This window comes from Callionymus lyra, chromosome 3, assembly GCF_982586985.1.
Source record: "Callionymus lyra chromosome 3, fCalLyr1.hap1.1, whole genome shotgun sequence".
Taxonomy (NCBI): Eukaryota; Metazoa; Chordata; class Actinopteri; order Syngnathiformes; family Callionymidae; genus Callionymus; species Callionymus lyra.
In genome coordinates, this window is record NC_141820.1 from 24,330,329 (window position 1) to 24,349,310 (window position 18,982).

Below are 18,982 nucleotides of genomic sequence, written 5' to 3' on the forward strand. Positions count from 1 at the left end.
TTGCCAGTGTTGTAAACACAATATTGTGATGCCGTTTTTGTTAAAAAAAAACATGTCAAACTATACAAAATGAAACACACAATAAAATACTGTTACTTTCATTTTAAAGTAACAATACTTTTGTAAACCTAATCAAACAATCAACAGTTGAGTCCCATCTTGTCTGATCATTTCTAGTGCATTAACTTCATGGATGTCTGTGTCCGCACAGCTATCAAACGATCGAACACTTGTCCAGCTTGTTTTTACACACAAATGTTTTTCAGATTTTCTTTTATCTGCTTCAGCTTCATCCGAAGTCTCTGTGCAGTATGTTTCGCTCCCGCCTTTGAAATGACCTCTGGAAGTTCCTCGAGCCGGGCTGGTCTAGCAGACAACACCCAGGTGTTTATCCTGTCTTGAATATTGGAATAACTCCGCTCAGTAGAAGGAGTCTGAGGTGTCTGGTCGCTCATAGATTGCAGCTGGTTGAAGATGAGTCGCAGCATACGATGAGGGATTCTATGGTGGGTGAAGAACACAGGCAGGATTCCTCTGAGATGAACCACCGCTTCTACAGGACAATGCAAGATCATACAATCAGATACAAAAAAAAAGTAATGGCAGTTATTTGAGTATATCTGTAAAGATTCTTTGGGTTTGGTGTAAAAAATGGTTGCTTCATTTACATTTTCTATCAAGACTAGAACTGTTAATCGTTATCGTTTTTTTAACTCTTGTGTTATCTCTGGGTCAAGGTGTCCCGAAGTTTGTAGTATCCCTTATGTTGTCTCTGGGCTCGCTCTTTCGGGCCTTCAGGTCACCTTGACCCTGAGATAACACAATAGTTAATCATCACTATAGTAAAACCAAATACAAATTTAATCTCATGTTGACTAAGGTTGGTAAAATTTTAAACAATAATTTGAATACATTTTGTAATCTAATTATTCTTTTGGGTTACAGGCAGAAATGTATGTCTATTCACTTTTCTTAATCCAAAAGGACAAACCAGAAAACATTAAAATAGATCCATACACCTCGTCTGTAATGTCCCTCTTGTATTAAAGCTCTGTGTTTGGTTGGAATAAGAAAAATCATATGAACATACGTTTCTGCCTGTGAGAGTGAAAACAGAATCTCTGGTAAACTATCCCTTCAAAGAAAATACACTAGCACTTCAAACCAACACCCACTTCCAAGGAAAAATCTTAAGTTCGTTTCCTAGTATATTATTATAGTTACTGTTATCATTACCTAGTGATCGGTTATCGCTGCAACTGACACAGATGTTGTCATGCCACCTGGTGCCCGGCAGGAGTCGCTGCATCCCCGCTGAGCCACAGCGCTGGTACTCTATACACGCTTGTACCGCAGAGTTCTGGTCCGAAAACGTCCCGTTCGGACAAGTGTGGCACTCGGTGTCTGCGTCCGGTGTTCCTGGAGAGGTCACCGCGTTAGTCTTGAGCAACACCTTCTTATTTACTTCACGAGTGAAATAATTGTTGATAACAAACGAAGGTTTAACGAGAAAATGGCGGTAAAATAAGACCGTGTCCATGGTGGACATTTATGTGGATGTAGACCTGGTTCTTAATGTGGTAAATACCTTTGTGGAGGACGCCCTCCCCGCTGGGACACTTCCTGTGCGGGAGACAATCCTCGTCCTCCAGGTAGTATCCAGTCTGACACCGACACCGGCGGTCGCGGTCGGACCTGCACTCGGTCTCCTGCGCCTGGTTCCAGTCGCAGGCTCGGCAGCGGAGACACTCAGAGATGCTGTTCCAGAGCTCGGTGTACGAGCCCCGGGGACACGGAGAGCACCGGGTCGTCTGGGTCGCCGTGCACTTCGAGTGCAGGTGAGTCCCCGGGGGACAGCTGTCGCACTCCAGCAGCCGGTTCGTGGTCGGATCCAGAACCGTGAAGGTGTTCCCTTTCCTGGGGGGGTGAGCCAGACCTGGACGGAGACCGAGAGCCAGAAGCACCAGGATCGATATCGACGACTTCAGCATCTGAAGACAAAACTTGTCATCAGAGAGGAGACATAAAACTAGACATCAAGGTAAACTTAAGAGAGTACTGGAGGGATGTAGTTCACATTAAACTTTAAGTTTTGTTTTTTTTTAAATAATCGTCTATATAATTTAGTGTCCAAACCAGATTGAGTCCCATTGTCAATAATTGTAAAAGAAAAAAAAACATCCCAGAAACGGACTATATGTTCCACGATAGATCGAATAAAAGTCCCAACGGATTCTAACGCACAACCAACACGCGCCTGTCTCGATGTCAAATGTGCGAGAGCTCTCTGAGATCTCGTGAGATTTGTCCTCACCTTGAGCGCATGGAGGAGGAGGAGGATGATTCCACTCATAGTTCTCCCCCTATTTATTTTCGATTGGTGACGTCAGTAAGATTTGTTGACAACGTTCCAAGACAAACGTAAAAACAACAATGTCAACAATGACAACATCGTCATTTATCGGATCAGATTATTAATGCGTCTTATAATGGATGCGAACGAAATTAAAACAAAAACCTGCATATTATTTAATATGACAGGATCGTTATAAAGTTCCATATTTCATAATATAAGACATATCTGATAATTGTCATGTTAAATGTATACATTTAATGGTAATTGTGAAACAGATTTACACTTGAACTCCCATTATTATTTAAAATGTATTACAAAAAACTATCTTTTTTCGAAATTAAAGCGAAAAGAAAATGTATTAAAAAAAACCTGTTTGCTGAAATAAGATTTGTTGCACAGAACGCATCATCTGAGTTTCGTTGCTCTTTTCAGGTGTCCAAAGGTGAGGGAGATTCTTTAAAAGTGTGAAACTGGTAAAAAAAAAAAAAAACAATTTCACAGATCTCGTTTGATCAACTCTAACGGGAAACATCTTTACTTTTATACTTTTGAGACAAAATGAAAGAACCAAAAATGGATTTATTTGGTTTAATAGCTGGAAGTCATTTCAAATAATGGAATCACAATCACAGAGAAATTCTTTAAACAAAGTTTGTTGAGGAATTGATCCATCAATGAAAGACCATGACACTTTGTTTCAAGATCAAAAGGCAGGAGAGAATGCTAGATTGTGGCGAGGTAGGAATGTCTTCAGCCTTTGAACCATACGAACTACAATAAGATGAAAACTATCATTTTTGTACAAAAAAAACCCACATCTGCTTAGAATCTAAAACGTTCAACGTCAATGACAAAAAATAAATAATTCAGCAGCTGATCAAACAAGTTTTAAAATCATCACAGCGCTACATAATATGTTCAGGGTTTTGGACCGAAGGCGACAGTGGGCCGGGTCTTCATCCGCAACAGCTCACTATGGGGTTCAGTGCTAGCCTGGTAAAAGTCTAGTCCGGTGATCCATTCCACGTCACGGACCCGGCACTGGTGAAACCACATGTGATCTTCCACCCACTGGGACTCTGGTTCCATGTTCTGTAGAAACAGGTCAGAGGTATCATTACACGCCATGATTCAGCCAACCTGACAAAAGTAGTTTATGGAGATTACACACTACATGACTCAAAGGGCTCAAGTTGACTTATATATTTAATTACTCACTGTAGCCATCTTGGGGAGGTATGTGACAAACGGTGAGATGGAATACTCATACAACAAAAAGACACTGACTTGCGGCTAACCCCCCTAAAAGCGACTTATTTCGTAGCCAAGTCTTGAAACTAGTAATTTTCTCAGTCTCGCCTTGGAAAAAATATTACACCCCCTGTGCTCCTTGTCATCAAGTCCAGGATAAAATATAGCCTAGATCCAAAGCCAGGATTCTTTGTGTTAATATCACATAATTTTGGTCAAACAGACTTTGACGTACGATGGAATCTTTTGCGTTACCTAACCTACAAGAACTCAAGTTAACGTGATAGTAATTAAGTGCTTGTTGATATTGTGCTAGAGGATTTTTTTTAAAGACCTATGACTTGTTGCCACTCTTTGTAATTCTGGTAAGCAAGGACTTTCCTCCTTCCTTCTCGACACTTGGCTTGGGCTACAAACCTCTGGGGCAAAGTAGCACGGTAGGAAGATTTGGCGGAAACTCACAATGCAAATCTCTGAGTTGTCCGGTCGGTGAGGAAGCAGGAAGGAGATAGACTTCAGGTCTGAACAACTGGCGAGAGGCTTCTCACAGCTCGTCAGCACGATAAAGAAATGAGTTGGAATCGGAATGTTGGTTCCTGAGACAAACCTGCAACAGAGATAAGTCAGATTTGATGTAAGTAAGGCATGTTGTATGTTTTATTTTGTCAGCCAGAGCTAGAAATGGGCGAATGAAACATCCAGAAGAAGTGATTTTATTTTGGGAGCTCATTATGTAGCGCTGGGTTTTAAGGTTTTGTTAAAACAGTTGATATAAAACCCTAAGTCCACCATAGCAGCAGATACGTGACCATTAAAAGAAGTGTGTTAATGGTCATGGCTGTGTTTCTCCTCAGACTCGCCACATATACTTGGGACTTCTATTTCTGTCAAACCCATAGGACACACATTGTAAAAGAGGTGGCCAAGAACAAATTGAACTTTCATCAAAAATGAGATCACTTGCAATACATGTATATGTCCTGACCTGAGATGCCACTAGTTTAACACACTCTTTAATGAACAGTATATACTATAAATATGAATGTAAATGGGCTCAAGGCAGCTCACTGAAGGATCTGCTCTGGAGAGTCAGCTCGTCCGTCGTAATTGTAGTCGAAAGCTGGACCGGCCAGAACGTTGAGGTTCTTGAATATTGAAGCATATTTCTGGAGCAGTGAGTTGTGGAAGTGGTCCCAGACCTCTGAGGGGTGAGAGACAGGGGGAATAAAATGAGACAGGTGGCTAACACAGAGGAGGGTTCGAGGACTTACTCTTGAACTGCGGGTACATTGGTACCAGGTTACTGGTCAGGAGGGCGTCAAACTGCTGATCACCCGGCGCGTTCAGATCTATAAAGACAGTTTTTCATCAGAAAAAACAAATCCATGATAATTTGCACAGATCCAATCAAAGTATCTAAAATAATAAATATGAGCTTCTGTAAAAACGGAGATGAAGTTTGAAGTTTTCAAATATTAGTTTGACAGAGCTGAAGTTGTTTGGAGGACATGATCTCATGAAGGACTGAAAAGACTACTAGAGTCAGGAGTCAAAGAAGCCTTTGTATGTTGTTCTTTGCACAACACTTCTCTAGAACTCATCCACCCTGAACCCATGGAACACAGTGCTACAGCAGAAATCTCTTTATAAACCATGACGAGTCTTACTTGGCGGGTAAAGGAAGGCGTGCGTCAGATTTCGGGCACTACTGTACTCATCGCATTTTGGACTCTGAGACGGTGGAAGTCTAACGTCTGGCCTTAAACAGTTCTGGATTAGTGGAGGTAGTGGATCCAAACCCAACTGCAGAGAGAGGAGAGTCCTGAGATGCAGTGGATCCATTTCATCAGCAAGTAAAGCAGGAATTTATTAACAAAGTAGTGATCGATTTTGAGAGAGAAAAAATCAATATCATAAAGAAAAGAAGATACCAACTTCATGTGCTGCATATACTGTTCTTAACTGCAATGATCACAATCCACTCCTAAAATAAACTCCTACGTTGGATCATGAAAGCAAGTTTACCATTCATTATTATGGGAAATAACTGGTGGGTTGGTGAGTGATAGCTTTGGGAATTTACAATTTTTCATGTGCCTTTTTCTTTTTTTGTTTAATCCTTCTTTCTTATTTCCATTGACTTTCTTTCAGGTCTGAATCAGTGAAATCATTCAGTTCTTATTCTCTTTCCTTCGGCTGCTCCCTTCTGGGGTCGCCACAGCGAAACAACCTCCTCAATCTAACCTTGTTCTCTGTATCCCCCTCTCCCACCAACCAACATCATGTCCTCTTTCCCTACATCCATAAAACTTTTCTTTGGTCTTCGTCTAGACCTCCTGCCTGGCAGTTCCAACCCCAGCATCCTTCTACCAACATACTCACTATCCCTCCACTGTACATGACTAAACCATCTCATTCTGGCCTCTCTGACCTTATCTCCAAAACATCTAACATGTGCTGTTCCTCTGATTGACTCATTTCTGATCCTATCCATCTTCGTCACTCCCAAAGAGAACCTCAACAACATCTCTGCTTCCTGCCTTTTCCTCAGTGCCACTGTCTCTAGACCATACAGCATCACTGTTCTCTGCACTGTCTCGTATATCGTTCCTTTCATTCTGGCTGATACTCTTTAATCACACATTACCCCTGACACGTTTCTCCACCCATTCCAGCCAGCTTGAACACGTTTCTTCGCCCTTCAACCCTTCTTCTTGTACGTACCTTGTCCAGGCTGAAGGAGGTCCACAAAGGCATTTTGTTTCTGTGACTGTAGGCGCTGATGAATCCGTGGTGGTTTAGGATGCAGTAGTTGTGGTTGTTCTGCAGCAGTCGTGGGCGACCTAAGGTTAGGTGCTTCGCCTCTGCAGTAACCACTGGACGAGAATAGCTCTCAGATACACAGTCATCTGGACATTATTGCGGTCTCTTACCTTCTGTCAGGCTGAGATTCAGGCGTTCGTTGATGGAGTTATTCGTCTGAAATGATCAAAATCAGACTGTTAACGCTTTGTGTTTCCAACTGGAGTACAAGAAGGAAAGGAATAAAGAGAACACCGGACTTTTTACTGGAAGAGTTTAGGGCCCGGGAACTTCCTGAACTAAAATACACAAGCGCTTTTGTGAATTCCAAGTTACAGCTTCTAATAATAAAGCCTGTTGGAATGTCGACACTATGATTATGTGTCCACTAAGTAAAGCCTCTGAATTAAGATAATTGCACATCTACACCACCATTTTAAAATCATACTAGGCCACAGTGAAAGGCTAAACAGCCCAGACCTAGCATTAATCACCACTAGATCCCAGTGAGACTTTACACTTTTAAGTTGGAGAAAAAGGTTTAAAATGCCTTAAAAGTTGGAACGCTAGTCGGAGAAGTGAGAAAACCCCCCATGATGCTCAGTCCTACCACACAGGTAATGAAAACCTGCCTGGAATTGCACTCATTGATTAAGAGTTAAACTGAATAATCAAAGGAAAAGTTTTGTTATTGTAAATATGTCAAATAATTAGTAGTTAAATTTAAATTCATTGTCTCAGTTTGCTGGTTCTACTGTGCCAAATGTCATTTCAGCCCAGTTTCAGTTTTCATCAAGTAATTTTAACTCTGGTTTTGTCAAAATCTGAGTAATCCCACTGAAGAAATTCCCAAAGAATACCAACCCCATGACATGGATTTATGTCACAGAACATCTGTGCAAGTGGTACCTCATCATAGCTGGAAAGTCCCACTTTCTAATCACAGCAGATTACTCTAGATCTCTGTAGAAACAGGTTCAATTCAAAAGGTTTGATACGCTGCCAGAGCTTTGGATTTCTTTTTGTAGTGGGATATAGCTCATCGGTAATGGACCAAAATAACTTAAGTTCAGTTTCAGTTGTTAATATATTGTGTCATATATGTTAAACAATTAAAAATATAAGGTGCAACTGTGTTCAGGACAAGATATAAAATGATTTGTTATTTAAATATATTCCTTTTAGATTTGAATTGACTTTTGTTGTCTCATCCTGTTGTAGGATTTCTTTCATTACTAATGAAGGGTCTGGAAGGATTACCGTGTGAAGAGTACCTTGTGCAGCTGTAAGTCACTCTAGGTGAGTAAAATCTGTCTAGACTTTGTTGATGCTCAAGTCAACTCACATGGCTCTGCTTTGGTGAACACCTGACACATATCCTCCCTACAAAATTCCTTTTAAGACATTTTATACACAAAAGTTGTTTGCTTGTGTGAACCTTATGTGAACCTCAGTTGCTGAATCTTGGCTCTCTGGAGCTACCAAAGATATTTTGAAAGTGCAGACCAGGGTAACCATGTCAGGGCTTGTGGATCCTAACACTAGTTAATATTAGTTCCACAGCTTGGGTGGCGGTCTAGCACAGAGACACGCACAACTGGCGATGGTGTATCACAAAGCACATAGACGCAGGAATTGTTTTGTACTGTTTGAGAGAAATGGTAGCACCAGGCTAAAACCATGAGGAACATACAATGTTCTCAGCTTTAACCCAAATACCAGAGTTTACAGGGGGTTAAACCCACCTCAGAATAACAACTAGCTACGCTAGGCAGCTAAGCAGATTTTAAGTGATCTATTTTAGTTCTTTAAGTTTAGTTTCATGTTATGGTATCTAGCAACAATTTCAACTAATATCAAATTGTGTAGGATTTTGCTTTTATTGAGAACTTGGCTACAGCAAGGGTTCGAGTGTTGGAATCTGCAGTCTGTCATGATATAAAAATATAATCAGGGTCTTCATAACGGGACATGGTGATATGTAAAGATTGATTTACATCATGCATGTAAAAAAAATCCAGATATTATTTAATAAATATCACTTTTCTGTGTATAGTTTGATGGGTAAACAGTCAATACATATGGAATATATTGATGACATAAGGTCCATGTTCCTGTTTAAACAATTTTAATTGTGCAAAATCATATTATATTTACATTGAAATTAAAACTTGCATTATTGTATTTCAAACAATTTTCAGTTTCAAATATATTTGAACCTAATTAATTGTTATAGAGGTCATAAAATAGACCTGTAATGCAGGATGAAATTTCTTGAATGCCTCTCATCAAGCTATCTGTGGAGCATCTGTCCACTCTGATGTTAATATCTCATGTATGATGCAGTGTACATCAAACTTACAAGAGCGGCACAGGAACATCCCAGATTGTCTGGGGGATTTAGGCTCTGGAGGGGACACTGCAGTGGTGTGCTCTGCTCTGCAGGGGGCGCGGGGGTAAAGAAAGGTTTTCGCAGCATGTGGTTCAAGCTGCCATGAGTCCCGTTGTTGTCGACGGGAGAAATCTGCAGAATGTCTGTCAAGGATGGATGGAAATGATTACTTCACAGACTTAATTGATGCGCATTCTCATATCCTACTCCTGTCACCATTTGACGAATACAAGTGCGAACGACTCACCACACATGAGGTTGTAGAGCTCGATGTTGGAGAACGGCTCGACTTCTGTTCTGTTCATGAACTTGGGTCCGTAGCTCAGGAACATTGCCTTGGAAACAAATAAAGTAAGTTTACACGTTTGCTTCTTGCAGACAGAGACCAAATCAGAGTTCTCACGTTCATGCTTTCTACATCGTTGTCGTAGCCATGAGCACCACTTGAGCAGAACGTCAGGGAACCAGGCTGTCTGAAAGACACAGAGCAGGTTTGAATCATTGACAAACACTGTACAATATTTTCTCATACAACTGTTAAGCTAACATATTTATATTATGACATGATCAGAGAAAAGGCTGGACTCACCTCTCAAACTGCCACCTGGGAGTGACCAGAACATTCACCTCTTCGATTCGGCGATTGTTGGCAAAGTGCAGACGCTTCGGGAGATTGGACTTAAGGTACGGTGCAATCTTCTGGCCCGGACGTTTGCACTGGAGTTACCAAGGAAGTGTGACGTTTTTAATCAGGAAAAACTTTTTTTTTAAAGCACAAAGGTGACCAACTTACTGTCATGTTTGCTACCAGTTCAGCCCAGTCAACTGTGAGGAGAGCAACAGTATCAGTTAACAACAGGAGTATCAATCACTCAATCACAAAAATTTTCAGCAGCTTTAGTCAGCGGCTTAAGTTTAATGAGAATATCAAAGCCTTTTTAAAAGAAGAAAGTCTGCCACAAGGAGTGGTAGACCAGTGGAAAGGAATCCACAGATGAGCTGGAGGAGTAAACCTGTGAAGGAGGTGCGAGGGAAGAGACTGAAGGTAAAGCAGACCTCAGGAATGTAGAACATCGAGGCTCAGTCAAGTTTATGATTTATGATTTCATTGATCCACACTTGACTTAAAATAGTTTATAAAGTTTCTTTCTTATTGTCATTAAAAAGTAAGAATGTTAATGAAATTTGCAAGACAATTGGAGTATTAAATGTTCCACAAAAAAATAATTATAATTCATTAATGTGATTGGCTGCTTTCATTCATGCTTCTGTCCAAACTTGTCAATTCAAGCACTTGACTACCTGAAACACAACAGTTGCCTAGTGCAACAATGCACTGACTCACTTCATGCACCCAAATGTTACTTCTCTGGTGAGTATTTTTCTGTGTTGTGGAAATAAACACTTATGCTTGTTATGCATGCTCATACTCGGTTCAGTGCGATAGCAAACCCGCACCTCTTACAACATTGGCAGGCTCAACAATAGCAACACGCCCTAGTAACAGCTAACGTCAACAACACCACTTGACCGTTGAGCAGCAACAGCAAGTGATTGGTGTTTATTAAACACGCATTAGAAGAAAATCCAAACTACAACCCTTTAAAGCGATTATTAATTGTTGCATTCAAGTTTATTTCTTTAATAAGTTTCGTCAAAATGTTTTATTTAATTGTCTTGTACAAAAGTATTTTAACACAAATGTTTTGTTGCACTCATGCTCACCAACTTCATCTTTGTTCTTTGCCCGGATTCGTCCAAACACCCCTTCAGTGACCCAAAGTTTGCTGATATCCCCGATCAGATCTTGCAGGACTTCCTTCCTCTCGCAACTGGTCTCCTCCATTCCTGTTGCACAAGTATGTTTATTTAATTTTATTAAACATGCTTGATCGGGATTGGATGTCATGGCAACAGAGGATATCTTTATTGACATTGTATATTTGATTGTTATCCTAATGTTTGAGGTTATTTTGTTAAATATGTATAATTTAAAAAATAAATCTATATTTGATTCACTACCCTGCACGTAACAGTAGTGTCATCGCTATTCTTGTTGTTGTTTTTTTATTGTTTCCAATAATGTTTCAATCTATCCTACATTCCATGAAAAAACCTTTTTAATTACTTTTTGTCACCATTTGTCTTGCAAAATATTTATATATTTTTAATAATAATTATAAGAAAAAAAATTAAAGATATTAACGTTTGTTTGTCTTTCATAATGAAACGTGTTTTGTTGGGGGGTACTTAAAGTACCTGGTTGCAATCTATTTTTCTTTATCGTTTATTATTATTTTTAACAAATCTTGGTTTTCCAAAATTAAAAAAAGAATGAAATAGAATTTAAAAAACACATTACTAATAATCTAAACTAAAATGCAACATTTACCGTGGTCGGCCGATATAATAATATTGACGCAGCGATGAAGATCAATCATCTTGAGACCATTCATGAGCTGACGAATGAGTTTGTCAACCATCAGAATCGCCTGCACCACCTGGTGGACGAAGAAGAGAAGACAGCCAATCACTGACTCATACCAGTGTGTGCAAAGGTCAGAACTCGTAGGGAAACGGGTTCAGGCACCTGAATAAATTATACAATAAAGGAAAGTCCTGATAAAGTTGGCTACCCAACCAAAAAAAATCCTGACACTGTAATTTCCTTCTGATAATTCATTTGTTTATCTATAGAAATGTAGACGGACTTCAGACGTAATATCTTCATTTATAATCCAAACAAATATTGTTATGTCATAAACATCTGTAATGAACTCAGAGGGATTTTATTTTTAGAAAAACTATTTTCAGAAAAATGCCAAATAATAATGCTGTTGCATTTTTATTGTTTTGTTATTATTATTGTTATTACTATTATTATTATTTACTTACCCCTCCACTGACTGGACCAAAACGATGGCCTGATTTGTCTGGTTCCTCAATATACAGTGTGTAGAAATCAGGCCTTAAACAGAAAAAACATTTGAATGTTCATTATACTGGTTGTGGGTAGATCACCAAATGACGAGGCAGACCTTTCATCATCTGGCAGCTGGAGCCACTTTAACACCGTGAAGACTCGTTCCTCAAATGGAACCTTCCTGAAACATCACCAGGAGGGTTATTCTTTCTGGAAAACCCTCAATGAGCAAAACAAAGAAAAGGAATGACGAAGTGTGTCTAAGTTCATGTAATCTTGTTTCAGTGCGTTTTGTCTGAACGAGTCCCGTCACAGTAGTTGCCCGCGGCAAAATTCCATCGTTATGTCTATAATGAATATATCTATTTTTGGCCTTCCAGTGGAAACCATTATACATGTGACACCACTGCAAGAGTTGAAACAGTAACGGCATTATAATAATAGGTTACTCTAAATGTAAGCAGTGTTTTTGTTCAATTACAGAAATGCTACAAGTTGCATGTTCTTTCGCTCATTTAAATTTGACTTGTTATGAAACCAGTGAGTGCTGGTGGTGAGTCACGCCAATGACATATATGAGATGTAAAAAAAAACCCCTGCTCTTTTCAAACAAGCTTTTCCTGAAAAAATCGACTGAGGGAATCCAAGAAAAATTAACAATTATCAGATAAATATAAATTGCTTGTTAGTATTAGATGAAAAATCTGTTATCTTAATATCGACATTGTGATTTTCCTTAAACTCTTTTACGGTTTATATTTATAATAAAGTGTGTGTGTAAAGTAAAATAATTTGATCTATTTTTTATATACAATTGACGTGCAGATATTCACAGCCTTTGTTTATTATCGGGTTGCTATTAAACCTCCGATCACTAGATGGCAGCATTCATTACATCCTCTGTAGCTAAAGGGACAATGAAATCTAATGAGATCCGAGTGTTGACTGAGGACGAGAGGATAGAATACAGCCGATGAAAGCTTTTGGCTTTCAGTTCTGTGTATTCAACTAAAATTCAGTTTCCCTTAAAATAATTCAAAAAAGTGTATTGAAATATATCTTGACGTATCGTGAGCTGAATATTTTGAAATGTCATTTTAGTCCCTCCGTTTTCCATCAGCTTACCCATCGTACGGACGGTAGATGTTGGGGAAGCTGCCGTTGATCTTGACATCCGACCCGGGCCAGAAGAAAGTCCCGGACTTCAGTCCCTGATACTTAGCAGTGTGCCAGACCTGAAGCAGAAATCCCACAGTGTCGATATTAGTCAGAAAGAACCTCATTTTAAAAAGTGCTTCCATGCTGCACACACTGTAAAACATTTGGCGAAATAAAACTCCATTGAGATTATACAACATTTGATTAGACAAAAGTTTTATCCCAATTTTTTTAATACAAAAAAATCAAGGTAATGTGAGCATGTTATATAACAATACATAGGTCTAGAAAAGTATTAAATAAAAGATAGTGGAATATACTCGGTCACAAGCAGTATACCTACAACCAGTACTAGATGGCTGCAATAAAAACTATTTCATATACAGTATAACGTAATTATATTAGTTGGTTTGGTTATAAACACTAATTCTTTCCTTAGATTCTTAGTCAGGCGAGCCTTCATGGTCTTCCAAGTGACCTATTGTTTTACACAAACGTGTCAAAATACTGATAAAGTTCTTGTATTTCTTTCTAGTCAGATAAAACAGGAAACAGACCTAACAAGTTGTTCCTATATTCTAAACAAACACACATGGTCTTGAAAAGCGCTATATAAATATATATTACTTACATGTGGAGCAGTTATCACAGTATTGCTATTACACATTTCTAACTCTTGGGGGCGCTAAAAACAAATCTCGAAAACGAAATGCATTCATTTATAAGTAAGACAGTAAATCAAATCATCTTGCCGAAGGAAGACTCACAGGTTGTCCTTGGTACCAGGCTGGGTTGTCTTTTTCCTGATTGCTGAGGCTGAAGGACGCGTCCAGGACTGGGTCGTACATGCTGTTGTCAATCAAACCGTTGGACTCTGGGTAAAGACCCTGAGAAGAAGACGAGGAAAAGAAAGTTAGATCTCCTGGGAATAACAGGGAAACTTTTGATGACAGAATTATTTACTGTGACTCATTTATCAGGAATACAAAGTTTATTCTAATCTGGGATAACAACAGCCATAACGTCTTTTTTCTAATCCAGACATTTTACGGCCTCTTTGATCTCCTGCGTTTCTTGAATGTCCATCTCATGGTTCTGTTCTTGGTTACTTACAAAAGACTGGTGCGATTATGGATGATGCAAAAAAAGTAGAAACAAACACCTGACGCTCGTCTCTGATTGGTTGTGTTTTGTAGTTAAAGGGTCAACTGAAGCACAGCGAAGCGATACAGAAAACAGTTGAGTGAAAGAGGGAATCAAACAGTGGAGTGAATAAATCCAAACACACAGCCGTGACTCCACAATCTCAGCTCTGTAGATGATTGATTTGTATATCTGGTGTGGTTACCGTGACAATGGTGTAGTGGTTTGGAAAAGTCTTTGTTGGAAAAGCTGACTTCATGTATGAAGTGGAGGTCCCGCACGTCTCTGGAGAGAAGGTAAACAGGGTAAGAAGTTGGGGGTGTAGATCAGTTACTCTCTTAGCATTGTGGCTTTGTTGCTACTCTGAAGGCTAACTTCGTAAGAATATGCACACATGCTACAATTTTAGTGGCTTGAACCACAGAGTTTTGCACTGGTTTACTAAGACTATATGTGCAGATTAAAACAGGTTTGTGAGTGTTGGAGATTGTACGCAGTCACTCGTCTATTTTCACTATAACGTGTCACTAGGACAGACTTACAGTTTACTTTATTACATATTAACTTTTGAAATTAGCGCTGTAGCTACCGAAATCCTCAATTAAATCAATATTGCTATTTGCTTTAGTGGTGACTTTAGAAGTCTTGATAACAAGCTGGGATTCTTAACATAGTAGCAATGTTGATGTTTTTTTACTCACATTTTTTACATAATGTATGTTCTAAGCTCTTTTATTTTATCCTGAAAACATCAGGTATGAGGTTATACAACTGTACAAATAACAAGTGCACTGACTCAGTTTATCCAGAACCGGCATCAGGCGGTTCCAGGTCTGCAGGTATTCGGCTTTCAGTCCATCCAATGACACCAGGAGCAGAGGTTGTTGCTTAAAGCTGCAACAACGCAAACTGATTACACAATTTCATCTCAAGTAATTATTGGCTTTATCTGATAGCGTATCTGGAAATCTTTTCATCTTTTCTTTTTTTATCAGACCTTTATGTAACTTCTCACTATAAGCAAGTGTTTGTCAGCAAGCATGTGTCCTGACATGACTCCTGTGATAACACATTTATATGCACTCCATTGGACTTTTTCCTCAAGTGCATAGAAACATAAATCTATTAAACTGAGAAACCTATCTTGTTCTTTTAAAGATTCAATCAGCAATTCACAATTCAACTTTGTTCTCATATTCATTAAAAAATAAAACACAGCACACATTTCTTTGGTAAAAAAAAAAAGATTTAAACACTGGGGCCTTTATAGTTCCACCTCACTCAACTCTATTGTACTCATCAGTATGCGTCTGTTTGTACAAAACTCTCTTATCATTGAAATATTCACATTAGAAAATGTGCTTAAGCCTTGCCCACTGAAAACACAACACAATGGTAAAGCCATTATTACGTCCTTATGGACTTCGCTCTCATAACATCTCGTTCGCCGAGATTTCAGACTGGGGAGAACTTTATAAAGTAATAAGTTCAAAACGTGGTCATGATGAGAGACTTACTGCATCTTGGAGAGGAAGACTTCAACATTTGAAACATGTCAGTGAGTCAGGAGAGTTGGGTTTTAACATTAGTTGACCTTTAACAAAATATCTTGCAATATAATGCTGTGCCTTTACATTACAGGTAATTTTATAAATACTTTAATAAAGAATCTATTTCAGCAGTGTATCGAATAGGCTAACCATAGCGTGATACAAAATATAAAATAAAAATAAAGAATTGTCATATTTTTCCATTATTTTATTCAAGGTGAAGTGCCATTATGAGTATGTTATTAATGGGGAGTTTGTTCCCCCAAGTTTCTCAATTTATTCCACCTGTTGGTTCCTCAACCTTTCTTGCTTCTTTGATCGGCAACTATCATCCTCGTCTTCTGTCCCTAAACTTATAACCACATTGCGCCCATTGACCACCCTCCTGTCCCATGACAACGGCGACTGCTACACATACATCGCCGGCTGGGCTTAAGGCTCGGCTGCAGTCAAACCTTGACCTTCCACTCCTATGTAATTATAGGTGACAAAGATGACAATGACAAAACCGACAAAGTACCCACAGATGAACAATCAATTCTTACCCTTTTGGGCACGCCGGTTGTGATAAGTCATCACATTCGTCATCCACCCACTCGGACTGTCCTGAAGTTCAAAAGAAGATTTACCATCACAATGTTTGAATCATCTGCAGCATCTGGAATATGATGGAAACAGCCTGGTAGTCAATCAAGTGCTTGGAGGGATTACTGTTCATAAAAGAGAAGGTGTTGCAGATTCATCATCAGTAGATGTCTAAACCTTGAATCAGCAGTGGGAAATCTTGATCCACTTATGATTCACTCTCAAGAAAAATTATTTCTTGCATACATTTAAAGGTCAACTAATATGAAAACCCAACTCTACTGACTCACTCACATGCTTCAAATGTTGAAGTCTTCCTCTCCAAGATGTAGTAAGTCCCTCCTCATGACCATGTTTAAAACCTATTACTTTATAAAGTTCTACCCCATCTGAAATCTGGGCAAACTATAGGTTACGAGAGCGTAGACCATTATAATGTAATAATGGCTTTACTCCATCTTGTTTATACAATGAGTCCCTTTGAGGTGGACACTTCCTGAATTAATAATGCGCGGTGACAAATCAATCACAGCAGAGTGGGTGTGGCTATGCTCAAGTGTTTTCAGTGGGCGGGGCTTAAGCACATTTTCTAATGTAAATATTTCAATGACAAGAGAGTTCTGTTCAAACCGACATATACTGATGATACAATAGAGTCCAACATCGATTTAAGACACACTTAAATCAACACATTAGTTGCCGTTTCAGAACGTCTTAATACTATTAACTTTGTGAATGGAATCATTCAACTCTACTTCCTGACAATGGAGCCCTTCAGTCTTACCATGGCACAGGCTTTGGTAGTTTGTGCAACAGTCTCCTTTGGAGCGACAGTCATCGGAGCAGTGACACTTGCTTTTGGTCAGTCGGGTCTCACCGCATCGCAGCCTGCTGCATTCCCACTGCTCGGCTGCAAGTGAGTAATAGCATTACTCAGACAATTGGAGGCAGTTCAATACATATCCTCAAAGGAAATGATCTCACTTGGTTCAACACAGATGTCTTTGTAGTCGAAGCAACAGTTGCCGAGAGATTGGCAGTTCTCATCGCACCTGCAGTCCCCAGGGTTTCCATTGAAGGGTTGATAGCATCTGTTGGCGCAGGAGGTCTGTGGTTCCACTGAAATAGTGATAAACTCTCAGTTTTCGATGTTGAAGAGATAAGACACACAAGGCAGATAAAAACCAATGATTCAGACACTTAAGACGCAAATTCTTTTTTAAGAGCTGATACATGCCTCTTGATACCATAAAAGTCTTTGTTATTGCTTCAAGTCATGAGCGCCAGGTAATTATTTACTTTAATCTTGAAGTTATTAATGGATGAGTGTTAGCTCAACTATTGTGTGTCAACATTATGTGATCTGAAGCAAAAATTAAATACCTTTGTTACGGCATCTCTGAAGGTCCAGTCCAAGACCGAGTCCAAGACCGAGGATGATCGTGACTATTGCAACAGCCAAGAGGCCGATCTGAAACAATATACAACAACAAATTCAATGTAAAAACAAACCACAGTAAGGGAAGTAAATGTATCAGTGAACAAGACTCTTTATGGGTGGATGGATGGAGGGATTAAATCATTTTGATACCATCATTTTTAATTTCCTCTGAAATATATTCATTTCCTGATAAGAACAAAGAAATACAGTCAGGTCAGATGACTTCATCTTTATCAGCGGTTTCCCGATTAATTCTTAACCATTTCCCTTTCAACAAACAGGACTCGGGCGAGGACTCAGAGAGGTTGCCTTGTGGAAACATGTGCTCTCCAATCTGAGAGTTCCTGCTCTACAAAAACATTTTTGTCACTTGAGTGAGCAATTCCAAGGAATATTTACTGATGATTTGTTTCTGAAAAAACATGAGGTTGAAGATGGTCATCAACAGATAGCTGAATATACCGGAATGCTTCATCTTCATTCTAAGTAAAACTATATTTATGTGTTTAAAAATGTCCATCTTTTTGGAAACTGTTTTTACATCCTTTAAGCAGCTTTTTTGCATAATATACTGGTTTGTTTAACGTATGATCCAAACCAAAAGTTTGTAAGCAGTTCACAAGATTCATTTGATGGCTTGAGCCTATATCCAAGGTTATCAACATCTACAAAAGCAAGCTACTGTTTTGTGACTAAAAGGCCAAGATGTCAACAAACTGGTTCCTAAACTAATGAGTTCAGTTCAGATTCAAATCAAAATTTCAACTGTGGTTGATAGAGATGTTAGAATGGTGGAATAAATATAATTAATTAATACATAAGGTCAAAAAGGTTTTTTGGTTTGTTTTGGAAAAAAAATTAAATAAGGTAATTTTTCTTTGGTCTACCTTTTTTTCTGTTAACTATCTGTTGTCATCAGATTATTAAAAAGTGAGGTGCAAGATTTTTTCCCTCTACACGACGATTCCATCAAACTGATTAAGCTTGGATCATATTATGAATTACTGAAAGATCTATCGCAAAGTCTATCCTTTCCAACTATTACTGGGATCCCCAGAATTAAGTGTTTATGTCGGATATTCATGATGTTGTACAACTGTCAGCCACAATCAACACAGATGTGTGTGTGGTGGTGAGTTTACAATAACGACTATGCGATGGAAGGTTGGTAAAACAGTCTGTTCTTGCAGTATAAGTGCAAAGTCAACAAACACACTGCCTTATCAGGAGAGGATAAAAACACATCCTGACCATTAGCTATTTTGCACAGCTCTAAAAACAAACTTTATCAAACTTTCGGAAACAAAAACACAAAACTTACGAGAATCTTTCGCCTTTGCGGAGGCAGCTGCATACTCGCACCAACTCTCTGAGATATGTG

The 18,982-nt window shown here is 39.0% G+C and overlaps 2 protein-coding genes across 2 annotated transcripts; both read right to left on the minus strand.

Moving 5' to 3' along the window:
* tnfrsf11b (tumor necrosis factor receptor superfamily, member 11b) lies at positions 1 to 2,277 on the minus strand. Its single transcript, XM_087785847.1, has 3 exons — positions 1,589 to 2,277; positions 1,237 to 1,419; positions 1 to 553 (listed from the first exon to the last, which is right to left on the minus strand). Exons 1-3 carry the CDS (start codon positions 1,989 to 1,991, stop codon positions 246 to 248), a joined length of 894 nt encoding a protein of 297 aa, XP_087641973.1. The 5' UTR covers positions 1,992 to 2,277; the 3' UTR covers positions 1 to 245.
* Positions 2,278 to 2,930: 653 nt separating this feature from the next.
* On the minus strand, positions 2,931 to 18,982 carry LOC148083959 (venom phosphodiesterase CdcPDE). The gene is made up of 25 exons (XM_087787212.1): positions 18,923 to 18,982; positions 17,544 to 17,631; positions 17,145 to 17,279; positions 16,945 to 17,070; positions 16,121 to 16,181; positions 14,822 to 14,919; positions 14,231 to 14,310; positions 13,650 to 13,769; positions 12,850 to 12,959; positions 11,840 to 11,905; positions 11,697 to 11,769; positions 11,194 to 11,302; positions 10,527 to 10,649; positions 9,595 to 9,626; positions 9,391 to 9,518; positions 9,205 to 9,274; positions 9,049 to 9,136; positions 8,772 to 8,944; positions 6,541 to 6,586; positions 6,332 to 6,483; positions 5,275 to 5,410; positions 4,879 to 4,956; positions 4,676 to 4,808; positions 4,070 to 4,214; positions 2,931 to 3,448 (listed from the first exon to the last, which is right to left on the minus strand). Exons 1-25 carry the CDS (start codon positions 18,953 to 18,955, stop codon positions 3,275 to 3,277), a joined length of 2,577 nt encoding a protein of 858 aa, XP_087643338.1. The 5' UTR covers positions 18,956 to 18,982; the 3' UTR covers positions 2,931 to 3,274.

What these genes read in the sequence shown, in the direction of transcription:
- tnfrsf11b (XM_087785847.1), bottom strand. Translation starts at nt 1,991, where the DNA reads ATGCTGAAGTCGTCGATATCGATCCTGGTGCTTCTGGCTCTCGGTCTC. An exon ending in GGAGGGCGTCCTCCACAAAG is followed by an intron (nt 1,420 to 1,588) that starts GTATTTACCACA and finishes TGACCTCTCCAG; the next exon opens with GAACACCGGACGCAGACACC. An exon ending in CAGCGATAACCGATCACTAG is followed by an intron (nt 554 to 1,236) that starts GTAATGATAACA and finishes ATTGTCCTGTAG; the next exon opens with AAGCGGTGGTTCATCTCAGA.
- LOC148083959 (XM_087787212.1), bottom strand. Translation starts at nt 18,955, where the DNA reads ATGCAGCTGCCTCCGCAAAGGCGAAAGATTCTC. An exon ending in CTACCAAAGCCTGTGCCATG is followed by an intron (nt 16,182 to 16,944) that starts GTAAGACTGAAG and finishes TTTGAACTTCAG; the next exon opens with GACAGTCCGAGTGGGTGGAT. An exon ending in ATCTACCGTCCGTACGATGG is followed by an intron (nt 11,906 to 12,849) that starts GTAAGCTGATGG and finishes GTGATGTTTCAG; the next exon opens with GAAGGTTCCATTTGAGGAAC.